This window comes from Chiloscyllium plagiosum, unplaced genomic scaffold (genome assembly GCF_037043375.1).
Source record: "Chiloscyllium plagiosum isolate Xiang-an unplaced genomic scaffold, Cpla_swu_hap1 HiC_scaffold_23, whole genome shotgun sequence".
Classification (NCBI taxonomy): domain Eukaryota; kingdom Metazoa; phylum Chordata; class Chondrichthyes; order Orectolobiformes; family Hemiscylliidae; genus Chiloscyllium; species Chiloscyllium plagiosum.
In genome coordinates, this window is record NW_028270161.1 from 51,383,954 (window position 1) to 51,400,009 (window position 16,056).

A 16,056-nucleotide genomic window follows, 5' to 3' on the forward strand; every position below is an offset into this window, starting at 1 on the left:
AGCTCTCTTATGCCTTTATACATGCCAACTAAAATTTTCTTCAGCCTGGAGAGACAGTACTGAGCTATAAAGCTAAGAGGCATTTGATAAAATGTGACAAAAAAGATTACTGCACAATGCAAGAACACATGGCACTACAGGTGAGATATTAGCGTGAAAGTAGATTGACGTACCAGAAAAATATAACAGTTTAGTGTTGCTGAGATCATTGGGACTTCAACTGTTTGATTTTGTCGTTAATAATTTGGATGAAGGGACTACTGTGCTTTAGCCAAATTTGCTAACAATACGGGAATTCGTAGGATAGCAAGTTGTGGGCATATGAACGGTCTGCCAAAAAATATTGATTGCAAAAATAAAATGGCAGCTGGAGTCTAATGGAAAAAATTGTTTTTTCCCTTGAGCAGGGGAAAAGAATTTTGTTTAAAAGAAAATTGCAGAATGTTGCCTTTCAAAGGGATTTGGGTGTTATAGAAATCAAATCATAATGCCAGCTTGCAGGTACAACAAGAAAAAAGGCAAATGAATGATCTATATTGCAAGAGGACTGGAGTATAAAAATTGGGGACTCTTGTACAAGTGTGACGGACAATATTGGCCTCCTTACTCAAGGAGGGAAACACTATTAGAAACAGTTCTTTAAAAAGTCACTGTTCACTCAGCTGATTCTTAGAATGAGAAGATTTGCCTTCTGTGGAAAGGTTGAGTGGGTTAGATCTATAGTCACTAGAATTCAGAAGAGTGGTGAAACTGAAGACACTTGTCAGAATGAATGTTCAGGTTAGTTTCTCTTGTGGGAGAACCTAGAATTAATGAAGGATAGTTTAAAGGTAGGGATAGATAAAGAGGAAGTTATTCTGTCAGTGTTGTTTGACTTTGTAATTCTCTTCAATACAGAGCAGTGGAGGCTTGATCATTGAACATATTCCAGTCTGAGTTAGATTTTTGACGAACAAAGGACATTGAGGGTTATGGAGGGTAGGCAGGAAAGTGGAGTTGAGACTGCAGTCAGATCAGCTAAGATTCTATCATAGTTGAACAAGTTTAATGGGCTGCAATGATCTGCTATTTCTAATGATCCTCTGTACTCTACCAGATATAAACTTCAGGTGACAAAAACACTTGTCAAGCACAACCACAGTGTCAAGTCCACAAGCTACTTCCTCAAATAATTCAATCAAATTATATGGCCATGACCTCTTAAAATGCTTACTGACTGTCATTGATTAGTTCGTGCCCCTCTCAAAGTGACCACAAGTTCTGGCCATGTGTTCTATTTATTGATTATTGATGTAATATGTGACAGCCCTTTTTGTGCTTTTTTGACTGCAAAAAGAGTATCTAAACAAAGCATGGAAGCAATCTGTTTTTTGACAGAGTATGTTCCTTCAATTCATGCTGGAACCAATGCCAAGAACCAGTGCATGGAGCAGGTTGAAAATGTCTAGACTTGAATTTACCTAGAATACTTGCTGAGAAGGCATTTGAAATCTTTAACATCCAAGGCACCGTTCAAAAAAAAATCTTAAAGTAAGGGAACACTTAGGAAGCAGCGATCATAATATGGTAGAGTTCAGTCTGCAGTTTGAAAGAAAGAAGGCAAAATCGGATGTAATGGTGTTACAGTTAAATAAAGGTAATTATGAGGGCATGAGAGAGGAACTGACGAAAATAGACTGGAAGCAGAACCTAGCAGGGAAGACAGAGCAAAAATGTCTGGAGTTTGTGGGTAAAATTGAGGTTCATCCCCAAGAAGAGAAAGATTATCCGGGGAGGGATTAGACAGCCATGGCTGACAAAGGAAGTCAGGAAATCTATCAAAGAAAAAGAGAGATCCTATAAAGTGGCCAAGAGCACTGGGAAATCAGAAGATTGGGAAGGCTACAAAAACAAACAGAGGATAAGGAAGGAGAGGATCAAATATGAAGGTAGGCTAGCCAGTAATATTAGAAATGATAGTAAAAGTTTCTTTCAATACATAAGAGACAACCGACAGGCAAGAGTAGACATTGGGCCACTTCAAACTGATGCTGGAGGTCTAGTGATGGGAGATAAGGAAATAGCTGGAGAACTTAATAAGTACTTTGCATCAGTCTTCACAGTGGAAGACATGAGTAATATCCCAACAATTAAAGGGAGTCGGGGGCTGAGTTGAGTATGGTTGCCATTACAAAAGAGAAAGTGCTGGAAAAGCTAAAAGGTCTTAAAATTGATAAATCTCCTGGCCTCGATGGGCTACATCCTAGAGTTCTGAGGGAGGTGGTTGAGGAAATAGCGGAGGCGTTGATTGAGATCTTTCAAAAGTCACTGGAGTCAGGGAAAGTCCCAGATGATTGGAAGATCGCTGTTGTAACCCCCTTGTTCAAGAAAGGATCAAGACAAAAGATGGAAAATTATAGGCCAATTAGCCTAACCTCGGTTGTTGGTAAAATTCTAGAATCCATCATTAAGGATGAGGTTTCTAAATTCTTGGAAGAGCAGGATCGGATTAGAACAAGTCAACATGGATTTAGTAAGGGGAGGTCGTGCCTGACAAACCTGTTGGAGCTCTTTGAAGAGGTGACAAGTAGGTTAGACCAGGGAAACCCAGTGGATGTGGTCTATCTAGACTTCCAAAAGGCCTTTGATAAGGTGCCACACGGGAGGCTGCTGAGCAAGGTGAGGGCCCATGGTGTTCGAGGTGAGCTACTGGTATGGATTGAGGATTGGCTGTCTGACAGAAGGCAGAGAGTTGGGATAAAAGGTTCTTTTTCGGAATGGCAGCCAGTGACAAGCGGTGTCCCGCAGGGTTCAGTATTGGCCCGCAGCTGTTCACATTATATATTAATGATCTGGATGAAGGGACTGGGGGCATTCTAGCGAAGTTTGCCGATGATACAAAGATAAGTGGACAGGCAGGTAGTACTGAGGAAGTAGGGAGGCTGCAGAAGGATCTCGACAGTTTGGGAGAGTGGTCCAGGAAATGGCTGATGGAATTCAATGTGAGCAAATGCGAGGTCTTGCACTTTGGAAAAAAGAATACAAGCATGGACTACTTTCTAAACAGTGAGAAAATTCATAAAGCCAAAGTACAGAGGGATCTGGGAGTGCTAGTTGAGGATTCTCTAAAGGTAAACATGCAGGTTGAGTCCGTGATTAAGAAAGCGAATGCAATGTTGTCAATTATCTCAAGAGGGTTGGAATATATAAAGCACTGTTGTGCTACTGAGACTTTATAAAGCTCTGGTTAGGCCCCATTTGGAGTACTGTGTCCAGTTTTGGTCCCCACACCTCAGGAAAGACATACTGGCACTGGAGCGTGTCCAGCGGAGATTCACTCGGATGATCCCTGGAATGGTAGGTCTAACATATGAGGAACGGCTGAGGATCCTGGGATTGTATTCATTGGCGTTTAGAAGATTAAGGGGAGCTCTAATAGAAACTTACAAGATAATACATGGCTTGGAGAGGGTGGACGCTAGGAAATTGTTTCCGTTAGGCGAGGAGACTAGGACCCGTGGACACAGCCTTAGAATTAGAGGGGGTCAATTCAGAACAGAAATGCGGAGACATTTCTTCAGCCAGAGAGTGGTGGGCCTGTGGAATTCATTGCCACAGAGTGCAGTGGAGGCTGGGACGCTAAATGTCTTCAAGGCAGAAATTGATAAATTCTTGATGTCACAAGGAATTAAGGGCTACGGGGAGAATGCGGGTAAGTGGAGATGAAATGCCCATCAGCCATGATTGAATGACGGAGAGGGCTCGATGGGCCGAATGGCCTTACTTCCGCTCCTATATCTTATGGTCTTAAAGGATCTTTGACACAAAATAGAAAATTCCCCAAAAAAGTGAGCGACTATTGGTAACTATAACCATAGCTGTGGTTAGTGTCAAAATCTAGGGGACTAGCAGAAGTACTGAACACATCTGATTGTGATGGATGTCAGAGTTTCTGAGCTTGTAACTGCATTAGCTAATTATCATCTTCACTTGGCAAGTGTACTGATATTCGGATACTGCAGTTGATTGACATGCATTCACTGTTTGATGCAAGGTAACTTTGCTGTGAAATAGCAATGATTGAAGCTCCACAAAGGGGGGGGTGTCAACTCCCTTTAGAGTTGTGAAGTAAACTAACAAAGTTTTAATTTAAAAAAAAGATCCTTGGAAACTGTTGGTCTGACTCAAGTAGAAAAACAAAAGCATGTATCATATTTTTGGATATAGGGGGATTCAAATGGTAAAACCTGGTCGCATGATTGCTAAGTTTTCAAGATAAATGAGAAAAGGTTTATTGCATATCGCTAACTTTTTAGCAATTGGATCCTGTTTACACCAGTTGTTTCACGCTGTAAGGATATGTAGAATCATAGAATTCCTATAGTGCAGAAGCAGGCCACTTGACCCATCAAGTCAGCACCGAGCATCCCACTCTACCCAATCCCCCTAACCCTGCATTTCCCACGGTTACTCCACCTCACCAACCATTTCCGTGATCACTATGGACAATTTAACATGGGCAATCCACTTAACCTGCATATCGTTTGGCTGTGGGATAATTCATATTATCGTTAATTGTGTAGATGCATTAGCTGATGACCTCCAATTATTTGGTTTTTAGACCAATGATGGCTCATCCAGTAGTTCGTTTGTGGCTAGAGATTAATGCAAAGGTTGCCTGTTAAGTATCATTCCCTCCAAGTTTTATCAACTTCATACAGTAAAGATTCGTGCTGACTGGTTGTAATCTTTCTTTGGTTTAAAATATTCTGGTTCGAAGAACCTCTAAAACTGTACTTTATGTTTTCCCTATGCAGATCCTATTAAAATGCTATGCATAGCATCAACATTTAAAGCTTGAATAAAAGACATTAATGACTTTTAATTGGCAACAGATGAATAAATGAAATAATTCTAAAGGTTTATTTTCCAAAAAACTTTAATTTTCAGCAGAAAAATGAAAGGACTGTGGATACTGGAAATCAAAAACAAAGTCAGCAATCACTGAAAGAATTTAGTAGGTCTGGCATCGTTACTGGAGAGAAAGCAGAGTTGACATTTTAAGTCCAATGACCCTTCATAACTGGAAATGTGTTGCTGGAAAAGCGCAGCAGGTCAGGCAGCATCCAGGGAACAGGAGAATCGATGTTTCGGGCATAAGCCCTTCTTCAGGAATCCTGTTCCCTGGATGCTGCCTGACCTGCTGTGCTTTTCCAGCAACACATTTCCAGCTCTGATCTCCAGCATCTGCAGACCTCACTTTCTCCTTCTTCATAACTGGACAAGGAACATTAACGCAGCTTTCTCTCCACAGATGCTGCCAGGCTTAGTTTTTCAAGCAATAACTGATTTTGTTTAGAATTTTCACCAATTCTAATATATTTCATTGGAGCCTTGGGTGGTGTTGAGCCAGTGTCCATTTCTTGACTCTGACCAATAACGTTTCCAGCAACGTAGAGTTGTAATTCTTGTCATAAATATTTGTGATTACGGATTAATTTTAAAACAGTTTTCAACTTTATTTAATTTGATATCTACAAGAAAGCAGATTTGAGCTTAAGGCCAAATTTTACAAGAGGTAGTGCCAGTAAAAGAATTCAGCAAATAATTTAAACAGTGTCTCAAACCAGGTAGCTGAAGTTGAATCCTGCAACACAATATTGCACTGATAACCTCAGACTAAATATTGCATTATTAATTTTTTCTTGATGGTTCCTGATGAAGATAGTGTATTCTTAAAATTATGACCTTACAATGGAATTTTGTCCCAATTGGTTTACATTGGTATTACAGAATAGTCCAAATCCTCCATGCTTGCTCCCTCCTGCCCTGCCTTTCTTTCACCGAGGAAAACATAAAACCTGAAGTCATCTCTGCTACTCACTCTAGAATTCAGCCTTGTACGCGGGGAAAAAAAACACATTTTCATTGTCTTCATACTTTGATTTCTTTATATGAGAGAACATTTTACTCCATTTGTACTATGCTTTCCTACATCCCCTCAATGGGTGCAAATTTGCACATAATGCTCGACGTTTGATTTCTTTTTTTAATTATTTTCCTCTTTTGCATTTTGGATTTTATATTATATACTAGTCATGGAACACATTTTCTAAATGCTATATTTGATGACCGTGAACTTTCTTTATTCGTATAATATTTCATCATGTATTATAAATTGATGTTGTTCATGCACTCAATTAAAAATGCTGCTTTTTCTTCAAAGTATCAGCAGCACCTTAATGGATATGGACAGTACTATCTCCAGTGGACGCTCTACTCCTGCGCTGATAAATGGTCACGGAAGTACTACTTCATCGGGAAAGAATATCACTTACAACTGCTGCTGGGACCAATGCCATACCAGTTTCAGCTCCAGTCCAGATTTGGCAGATCACATCCGTTCAATACATGTGGATGGGCAACGTGGAGGGGTCTGTTTTTTTTTCTCTCTTCCTTTTGCGTTTAGATGGCAGTGCCAATGTAAAATATCATTAATGAGCTCTAGTGGTTACTTGAGTATCAACAAAAATTGTGCTTTTGAATGTTTAAATAGCAGCTTAGAACAGCAGTTGACAAAATTGCAGATTGCTCATTTGTTTTTGATTTAATCTTGGTGACACAAGTATATTTGTGCTGCATGAAATCTTACCACACCTCCCTGGTTTGGGTAAATATTGAATAATCCAGCAAGGCGGAGGTTACCACCTTCTCCCTCCTTCCTCCCCTTCCTCCAATTGCATTTTTCTTTAATGTGAGGTAATAAAGCCACAGGTGTTGACTTGCAGAATAGCATGCTCTGCCTACTTTGTTTCCCTTTTGAAAATGCTGCCAGGTAGTGTGGTGTGTATTAGCAAGATGAATATTGAATCATCAATCAGATTGGAGGATTGAATTTAACATAGGTGGAAAAAAATCAATATTTTATCTGTAATTTATTTGCTTGCTTTCATCCTTCACACCACCTGCTCTAAATTTCTTTCATTTTCGCATTTTAACTTTCTTGCATCATTAGCCATGATGGTCTACTCATTGCTATTGGATGCGTGAGTCTAACTAGAGAAATTGATAAATTTGATTCTACTTCCCATTTTTCATTTCTAAGTGCACAGATGTCATTTTTTCCATAAGATAATAGTCAGAATCTGAATTGCTTTAATTATGCTGAATTATAGAGGATCCTGTTCAGTATCGGCTTTTGAGACTTATTGCACAACACACAAGAACACTTGCGGTTGATTAGACTGGACATGGACTTAATTCTGGTTTTTAAATTAGTCAAGAGTATGCTTTCGAAACTGGTTGAATTAGTAAATTGTTTTAATATGTCATGGAGCAATTGGTTAATTTGATATCCCTTCCCCAGCTGTTCTGTTTTTATACTGTCTATTTTACATGTCAGTGTAGAACAACATCGAGCATGTATCTTGCAGTAATTGTGAAATTAGATTTTTGTGCAAATAATATTTTCTATTTGGCATAGTTAATTTAATTTCAATTGTCATCTGTCTTATTGCTTAACTTGTATATTTTTAAATATGTCCATCTTCATTCCTTGGTGCCAATACCTGTGTCTTGAAATAACTGTCTTGTTTTCTGACTCTTGACTGGTTTCTGTCTAGCTTCTTGCCCAGTTTCTACGTCACTATCTTTGTACTGCCCCCTCAGCCCAGTGTTCCATTAAGGTTCAGTTACTCAAATCACAAGAAATATACTGCTGCCTGCATTCAACTTAGTTTTATAAGAACTTGCTATGACTTGATATTTGAGAAAATCTAGCAAGTTTACAGATAACAGATCCCTAATGATGTTGGTTATCGTCTGGAACTTAGAATAGCTTAAATAAAGTTGTGATTCTCACATTCTAGTGCAAAGTGTTTGAAATACAGGTATTGGATAATTTGCTGCTTCTGAAAAGATAGTCAAGAGCAAGATATGTAATAGTGCTTGCATGCCAGTTCACAGAACTTGCTGAAGCTGCAAGGAACTTTGCATGTCTGAGTTCAAACCATCCCCCCTATCTTAGAGCGCTGCCGCCTTCTTTGTTGTATTTCAAGACTACGGACTATTTTCATTCTTGCTCTTTCAATGGTAATTTTTAGGGGTTTTTAAAAAACTATTATTGTTGTGACTCTACACCCTCAATTGCAAGAGGGATTGAACTTAACTCTCTAGAGGCAGACATCTAAATGTGGTTTGTTTGCCATGTCAGGTCTGGATGACAATATCTGCAATGTCTGGCTCACATCAGTTCCTTCAAAATTGTCTTGATTTATATCCAGTCAGTTGAATATACATTTGGCAACGATTTCAGCCATTTGCTAATTTTTGTCTCGATGATATGTGGTCCAGATATGTGCCTCCCTAGACTCTTTTGAACTTGAAAGTTGGCAAAAAATCCAAACTGGTTCATTGAATTTAAAGCCCATTGTATTGTTTATTTGTCATGTTAATTTTAGCTTTCATATGAAATTGTTTCCAGATTGCTTTCTTCCCAGAATTGCCATAAAATCTTTTGGCATGAAGGTTCCATTCTAGTACTTTTTTTGGGTGAAATTTGCCTTCACCAGCACAGGAGATTGCAGGAATTTAAACACAGATTGCCTTCAAAATTGGTTTAAAACTTTGTCAGGAGTGTTTGTGGCCCCTTTGAAGAGGCTGTAAAAATGAAGGCAGTTCTTTTGGAGTGTTTTAAAATCTTTGGCTAATTACTGCAATACCTAATTAATGGCTATCATTCAAGATGGTTTAATAAGTGGTGGTGGATTGACAGCAACTTAAAACTGTTTATTTTTTATGATTAAATCTAATTTCGGCTATATTAATTCAATTGTACCAAGTTAGCCCCCCCCCACCCCCAAATATTAAGTGTATTTTAAAACATGTAATTTCATTTTTAAGCAAATATGTTTTAAAATGCAAAATTGCACTGGCTGAAGGCAGATTTTACATTTGGTGATATCCAAATGAGCTTAAACATTTTCCAGTCATACCCAAAGCAGACCACACTGTAACACGCATGTACTAATTATCCCACTGTTTTCTTTCCATTCATATTCCAATGAGGTCTGAAGTGAAAACGTTCAGGCTAAAGTTCCATTAGAATTCCAATTTGTGGAGTGCTTTTCTTACAACATAATGGGGTTGATGTAAATGTGTTAATATAAACTTGAAATTTAACTCTTTCTGTTGAAATGATAAACATTTAATTTGTCAAAATTGTTGCCATTTTCCAGAATGCAGTTCATAAGTTCTATTGAAATAGATATTGGTACAGCATTTGAGTTTGTCTTACTCCAATAATCTTTGGTTTTCAGAGAGTGCAGTATGTTGAATAAGCGGAAACTGATGCACTGATTTTGTTACTGGATTTGACTTTTGTTTTTAATCATACCCTCTTTGCCTTGTGTTCAATTTGTGAAGCAAAGGACATTCTCTTCCCTTATTCTGTAATCTCTCAAATTTGCAAGAAATAAGTGAAGAGATACAGAGGATTTGATTTACGTATATTTCCCTACTTTATCTCACCAGGGTTGCAGACTTGCCATTGCTGCTTTTCAGGTTATAAACATTTAAGATGCAAATAGCATTGTGATAATTTGTGGCTTGATGTGTGTCTTTTTAAAAATATATTTCTGCTTGTGGTGGGTTCCCATTATGGCACCAAATAAAGGTACATGCAGCAGAAATGCAACGTATTACTATTGACCATCTGAGCCAATGCACATTCAGTTTTAATGGAAACCTAGGTCAGATTGATTTAACTTATGAATTTCAATGAAGTGTACTAATAAAATTTCATTTATTTTGGAAGCATTAATTTTAGAGTTATCAAATTTGAGATAAAGTTAGTCTGTCTGGCGAGAGCCCTTTGAAGTATGTAGCCAAAGGTGAAGTATTGGTGGAAACTATCAATGGTGACTGTTGTATTGAATTTCAGTAGTGTTTTGACTTGAGAAATTTCCCCCTCCTGTGCTTAAAACATTTTATCAACGCACCCTAACCTAGTAGCAATACTGAAACTCAATTTACTGACAGATTGAGTAATTTATTTCATTGTTTGCGAGTTGGAAGCCTCTTTTGGTCATTGCAGTCTCCGGTGTATGGGGTTTAATAAGATGGTACAACATCTTACAGAACAAAGAAAGATGACATGAACTTTGCCAACAAAAATGTCCTCATTGAAAATGATCGAATTAAAGAATGTGAAACATGATATTTGTTAAGTCTCAGCTATAGAATTGAGCAAATCGGGACGATCGAGTATTTAACTGACAGGGTCAGTGGTGTTTCAGGCTTGATTAAACTCAGATAATCAATACTTCTTTCTGACTGATTTAAGGAATCCTTGACTTTTTCAGCTAAGTCCTCAGGATAAGCTGGGTGTTGATGAGACGTTGATACAAATTTTCACTCATCAGTACAAAGTGCCAACAGCATTTCCAGGCTTTAAAAAACAGGACCAGTGCAGAGTGAACTTACTATGTTAAATAAGTATTTAATCCCAATCCTGAAAAGCACCTACTCAATTATCACATGTCCAGTTCTACTCCCAAGTTAACCACCCCTTCAAACTCTTGTGTGCTGATGCTGTCAGTCATGACCATTGTAGTTGGCAGTATCTGCTAAATTTAAACTCTGGCAGAGAGCATGAATGGTCAGGTGGTAATCAAACTAGCCATTCAGTTCCAACTGAATGGAATGTATTCTGACTTTAAACCGTGCTTTTCTTGAATTTGTAAAGCTTACATATGAGTGATCAGTGAAAGGATCTCTGTTGCCAAGTCTGTTCAGATTAAGGAGCCAGTAATGTGCTTTGTGCCCTCCCCATGGAGTAGTAAGGCAGTCATTCACTGGAATGTTTCCCATAGGCAAGTTCCTGACCTCTGCTAGTTATTTGTGAGGCATTTCTGTTTACAGAAGGAGTGGAAAAACTTGATTCATATCTGACATGCTAGGCAAGCCTATTATTGTAGTCACTTATGTTTATTTTGTTCCATTGCATAAAGATGATTGCCACTGTTTCGCTTAAAAGTGAGAATTACATGAATCAGTTCTTCGCTTTCTTCTTACTCTAGTTATTCACAAAATTGCTAGTCACTTTAAGTTTTTTGTGTAAATTACCTAACTAGAAAAGTTAATTCCAGGTGATGGCAAGATGACTTTGGCTGTAAAAATAGCTTTGTTTGTTTAATATTATAGAATATTAACCCCAATGCAGCATCTTAGCTGGTTCTGAAACATACATTATCTGACATTTGTCACTCACCTTGGTGATTATTTCATCATGCTTGATGCAAAGAATTATTTTGCACCTGTTAGAAATTTTGTTCTTTACAAAATGGTTACTGTCCCCCGGCATATTTGAAAGCCTAAACAAAGTCTTTGTTTATCTCTTCAGACAGCTTGTCAAATATGAGCCTTAAATTCATTCCTTTAAACTGGGATCAGCCTCATTTTGATATCTGCATGGCACTTCGAAGCTGAACATTTCTGATTTGTATTTTTAGTTGCAGTGTGACCTGGTCACAATTTCAGCATGATCTCGTCTTTTTTTTCGAATTGATCTGGTACTATAACCTGGCATTCTATTAACTTCCTTTATTGCTCTTTTAGTGGATGTGCTGAGCAACCTTTTGGCTAATATCTCCAGATCCCTTTCAACTTGGCGAGTTTTGTCTCATGATTATGAGTGTCTCCCATTCTTCCTTCTCCCAATGTTTTGTACTTTGCATTTGTCCTTCATGTGAAGCTGACCAATTCAGTATGATATCCTGTTGAGTTGTCTGTGTAAGATCTTTACTGCCTCTGTGTCTGCTGCTCTTTTCTCTGTTGTTCATCAGCTTGGTGAACTTTACTCAGCAAGCTTATAAACCCTGCCCTGATTGTTGACCTGAAACTTGAACATTAAATTTGTGATTAAAAGATTTCTTTTGTATTGCCTGCATTAAAAGATAGCATATTAAGTAAAAGATCTGATGTTTGCATATTCAAATGTGATGCGTTCTTCTAATTTGAATTCAGAATTTGAGGTATCAGGAGAGAGTGTACACTATCTTTGTTTGACTTCCAAATAGTTGGTTAAAGAAGGAATCAGCATTACAAAGATCATTCTCAAAAGCAGCCCAGATTGATAGGATAAAAGCCAGCTATGTGAAAGTCCTTGTGAAATTATAACATAAAGATATCAAATTAATGCAGTATGAATGCGCGTCTGCCTTTGAACATGTTGGAACAGTGCTTGTAGTTGTACTAAATTGTGTGCTGCAAATCACATGTTATAATGGGAGCCCAGAAGAAAGGAAGGTGCTCAGCTGCCAAGCTCTGGCATTCCTTATCTTCTGTTTTCCAAAACGTTTAGTTTTTATTAAAGGAGAAAAGGTTGTACCTGGAATATTGAATGGTACTCCCTTGAAGGAGTCTTTAAAACATTTGCCAAATTTATATTTTCAGGTATTTGTCTGTCTATGGAAAGGGTGCAAAGTATACAATACACCATCTACTAGCCAGAGCTGGCTGCAGAGGCACATGCTTACACACAGTGGAGACAAACCCTTTAAGGTATGTGTAAAAACATCCATTGCAAATTCTATCCAGTTGTGGCTCCAGAAGAACGTGGGTGAAATTTCATATGGAATGAATCAAAAGTCATAGGTTTCAAATATATGGTGATTCAGAACTCTCAAAATGCCTATCCTTCTGCTTGGCTTAAGTCAGAGACTATATTGGAAACCAGTTTTGCAGATGAAAGCTAACTATACAACTGCCTTTTGAGCTTTGGCTAGTTTATCTGTAGCATGATGCATAATTGGCAGGCCGATGCTGCTTGCTGCACATCTGTCAAGGTCATTGGATGACCGACGAAAGAATTCTCTATCTGAACACTTGTATGCATAGAAAATAAAACAGTCTTATGTAATTCAGAGTTGAGCACCTGGTTCTCTTTGAAAATGCTCATTTTAATTAGACTTTAAATTAGACTGCAAACTTGATCATCTTAGTATGCTGCAGGACTTTCTTTTGGCAGGATCTGTCATTCCTTGCATGACATGAGACATCAAGTTAAAATCACAGTGCTTTCAAAATATTTTTGAAATATCAGTGCACTGATATTTTAAAAAAAGACCAGATAACTGCACCAAACTGATGGCCTGAATACAACAGTGTGAAAAAGTGAAACAAACTACAGGAGGTAAGGTAGGTTTATAATGTAGGACTAATATATTCACTGCTTCAAATCAAGGGTTAGAATCTAATATCTGTTATTAGATCAATCCATTGTTATGCACCTGACATTTTAATAAAATTTAGTTTTCTTCTGGAATTGTTTCTCATCTTAATTGATACACTTGAAGTTTTACCAGTCAAATCCTGCTGGGGCTTGGGTATGAAAATGTAAGTTGAAATTCATATTAGCCATAATTATTAATATTATCGACACAACACACAGCAGATCAGTTAGTAACTCATTTAATACGCTTTCTTTAATTGTGTTGTCTGCTTCTGTTTAAATTGAGTGGAGTGTTCCTTCTTGAAGGCTAAGGACCGGGGAGGAGGAAAAGCCGAAACTGGCAGCAGCTGAAACTGATCAGATTGTAATAATGGATTGTGCATTGTACTGTGGAACTGAGGATAGGTGGTTGAGGCTGGTTTCAGATCTCCTTCAGATCAGCTTCTCCTCATTTACAGTAGGCACTTTCCTAATATTGTTCCCCAAACATTTTTTTAGTAGAACTTTAGGGACAAAAATTGATCATTGAGCTCCGCAAGCCTTTTATTCTTCTATATGATCATGAGCAATTTTGGATTACTCAGTTGGCTGGTTAATGATGCAGAGTGATACTGCAGCATTGTTTCAATTTCCATGGTGGCTGAGGCATGGTGACCCTCATGATGAACTCGCCATCAGTATGTGTGTCTAATGAAACAGCACCTTGGTGTCCGATGGAACTTTAAATTTCATGGTTTATTGTGCTTCAACTCCATCTATTTGTCATTACTGTGACCATACAATACCCTTAAATGACAAATGGATTATAACTTGTTTATCTTTGTTTTTAGTTGACTCAGGGACTACAGCATTTAATGAGAATTCCAGATTTTCACTTTCTTTCATGAAACGGTTTCCAGACTTCAGTCTTGAAAGATCTTCCCCTAATTCGAAGTTTCAGATTGTTGATGGTTACCATGTGTCTCTGCTCTTGAATGTCTTTATCATTTTGATCATGTCAGTTGTTATCAACTGTCTAATCTCAAATGAATTCAAGCAAAGTTTATGTAACCTTTCATAATTTAACTCTTGAAATTCAAGACTTTGGGGAGTATCACACCAATGCCAAAAATGTTCAGTGGAAAGATGTATTAAACTCTTAATTCTCTCCAAAGCTAAAGCACATCTCCATTAACTCTGGGTGGATATATCGTTCTTACTTAGTTTTAACTCCAATTTTGTGAAGTCTTGATGAATTTGCAAACCAACCACCGAGTTCCATTTCCAGAAAGCTTTGCGTTTATATAATGCTTCGTGTCACTGTTGAATGTCTGTCATTTATATGGGATACCTTTTGATCTGTAGCACTGTTGTAAAGTCTGAAACATGGCAGTCAATTTGAATTTAGCATGCTCCTTTGCACAGCAATGTCATTGTGATCTTAATAGGTTTCTGTTGTGGAATACATTTTTGGTGAAGACAACTCGCTTAATCTAGGTAGTGTTTTGGGATGCTTAATGTCTAAAACAGCAGTTAATTTCATATCTCATTCAAAAGACTGGGTTTCCAACAGTGCACTACTTGAATACTTATGCATACATGATTGGGACTTGGACATGGAACCATGTCGTTCAGAGGAGAATGGCTGACATCATGTTTTTGGAAGATTCTTCATTTTTCTTAAAGTAGCTGACTTGCTGTTTGCATGAAAATGAATGAACATCTTGCTATAGTTTAATTCAAAAGTAAGTGATTACATCAAAAATCTAAAGATCTAAAAGGTTTAATTTGAAAATGGAAATTTGGTTATAATGGTGTGCTGCATTTGAGTTATTTGGTTTATTTGTGTAACTGCGGATTTTTGAGTTAATCAGTCGGCCTATTGTACAATTATGATTTTTATAGTGGTTCGCTTTTGATGTTGCAAAGTGAAATGTGATTTTTTTTTTCTGGTGTATTTTGTTTCAGTGTGTCGTTGGTGGGTGTACTGCCAGCTTTGCATCACAGGGTGGCCTTGCTCGTCACGTACCTACACACTTCAGCCAACAGAACTCTGCAAAAGTCACTAGTCAGCCGAAGGTTAAGGAGGAGTCACCTTCTAAAGCAGTTATGAACAAACGGAGAAGGCTAAAGAATAAACGACGACGTTCACTACGTAAGTTATTATTTCTGATTTGTTATACTTACTTCCAACCAACGATCTCCTTTCTAGTTCTAGCTTCTATGGTTTAAATAAGAGCGATATTCCACTATGTCCTTGGATGTAGCAGTTGATATTTGGTTCATCTCATCTCAGGAATGTATTAACTTTGTTCAGTGTGATGGTTTTTATTTCGCTGGTGACTATGCATGATTGATCCTAATTGCCTTTGGTTGTAACAATGCCTGTAATTTGTAAAAGAAAAAAAATTCCCAGTTGTAAATGGGTACTTTGCCATTTAAGGCAGATATGGCAAAAATGATTTTGTATGGATGAGTGCGTTGGCCTGATGATTTCGTTTCCTCCTCACCTACCCCAATCTCCTTATTAAATGTTAGTAAATGCCCAAAGGGTTTATTGATGCCTTTTAGGAAATTGAATTTCCAACTCTTGCATACTTCAGCCTGTGTATGATTGAAGTCTTGTTTCAGGTGGTTTAACGCCTACCTTCTGAGATCTCCTGTGTAGATACTCAGATGGACAAATGCAAGAGTATCTCTAGTCGCAAGATGGGTTTACCACTGTCTTCAGTTACCCACTGAAGTAGTGAGACGTTTGGTTAGCTCAATAATCTGAGTATGAAGATAATTCATTTCAACTCCAAATAATTATTCTTCATATTTAACTATTGGCCTAACTTTGTTTTGCCTTAGGCAGACTTTAAGGC

At 37.8% G+C, this 16,056-nt stretch overlaps 1 protein-coding gene across 9 annotated transcripts in view; it reads left to right on the forward strand.

The window, feature by feature from the left end:
* aebp2 (AE binding protein 2) overlaps positions 1-16,056 on the forward strand; it is a 91,739-nt gene that overhangs the window by 18,700 nt on the left and 56,983 nt on the right. For all 9 annotated transcript variants that reach the window (XR_006315051.2, XR_006315052.2, XR_006315050.2 and 6 more), the window contains exons 2-4: positions 6,206-6,413; positions 12,433-12,540; positions 15,158-15,344. Coding sequence is in view for 6 of the 9 variants with exons in the window: in XM_043713486.2 (XP_043569421.2) it covers positions 6,206-6,413; positions 12,433-12,540; positions 15,158-15,344 (503 nt within the window). In the remaining 3 variants the exon portion in view is untranslated. The remainder of the gene's footprint in view (positions 1-6,205; positions 6,414-12,432; positions 12,541-15,157; positions 15,345-16,056) is intronic.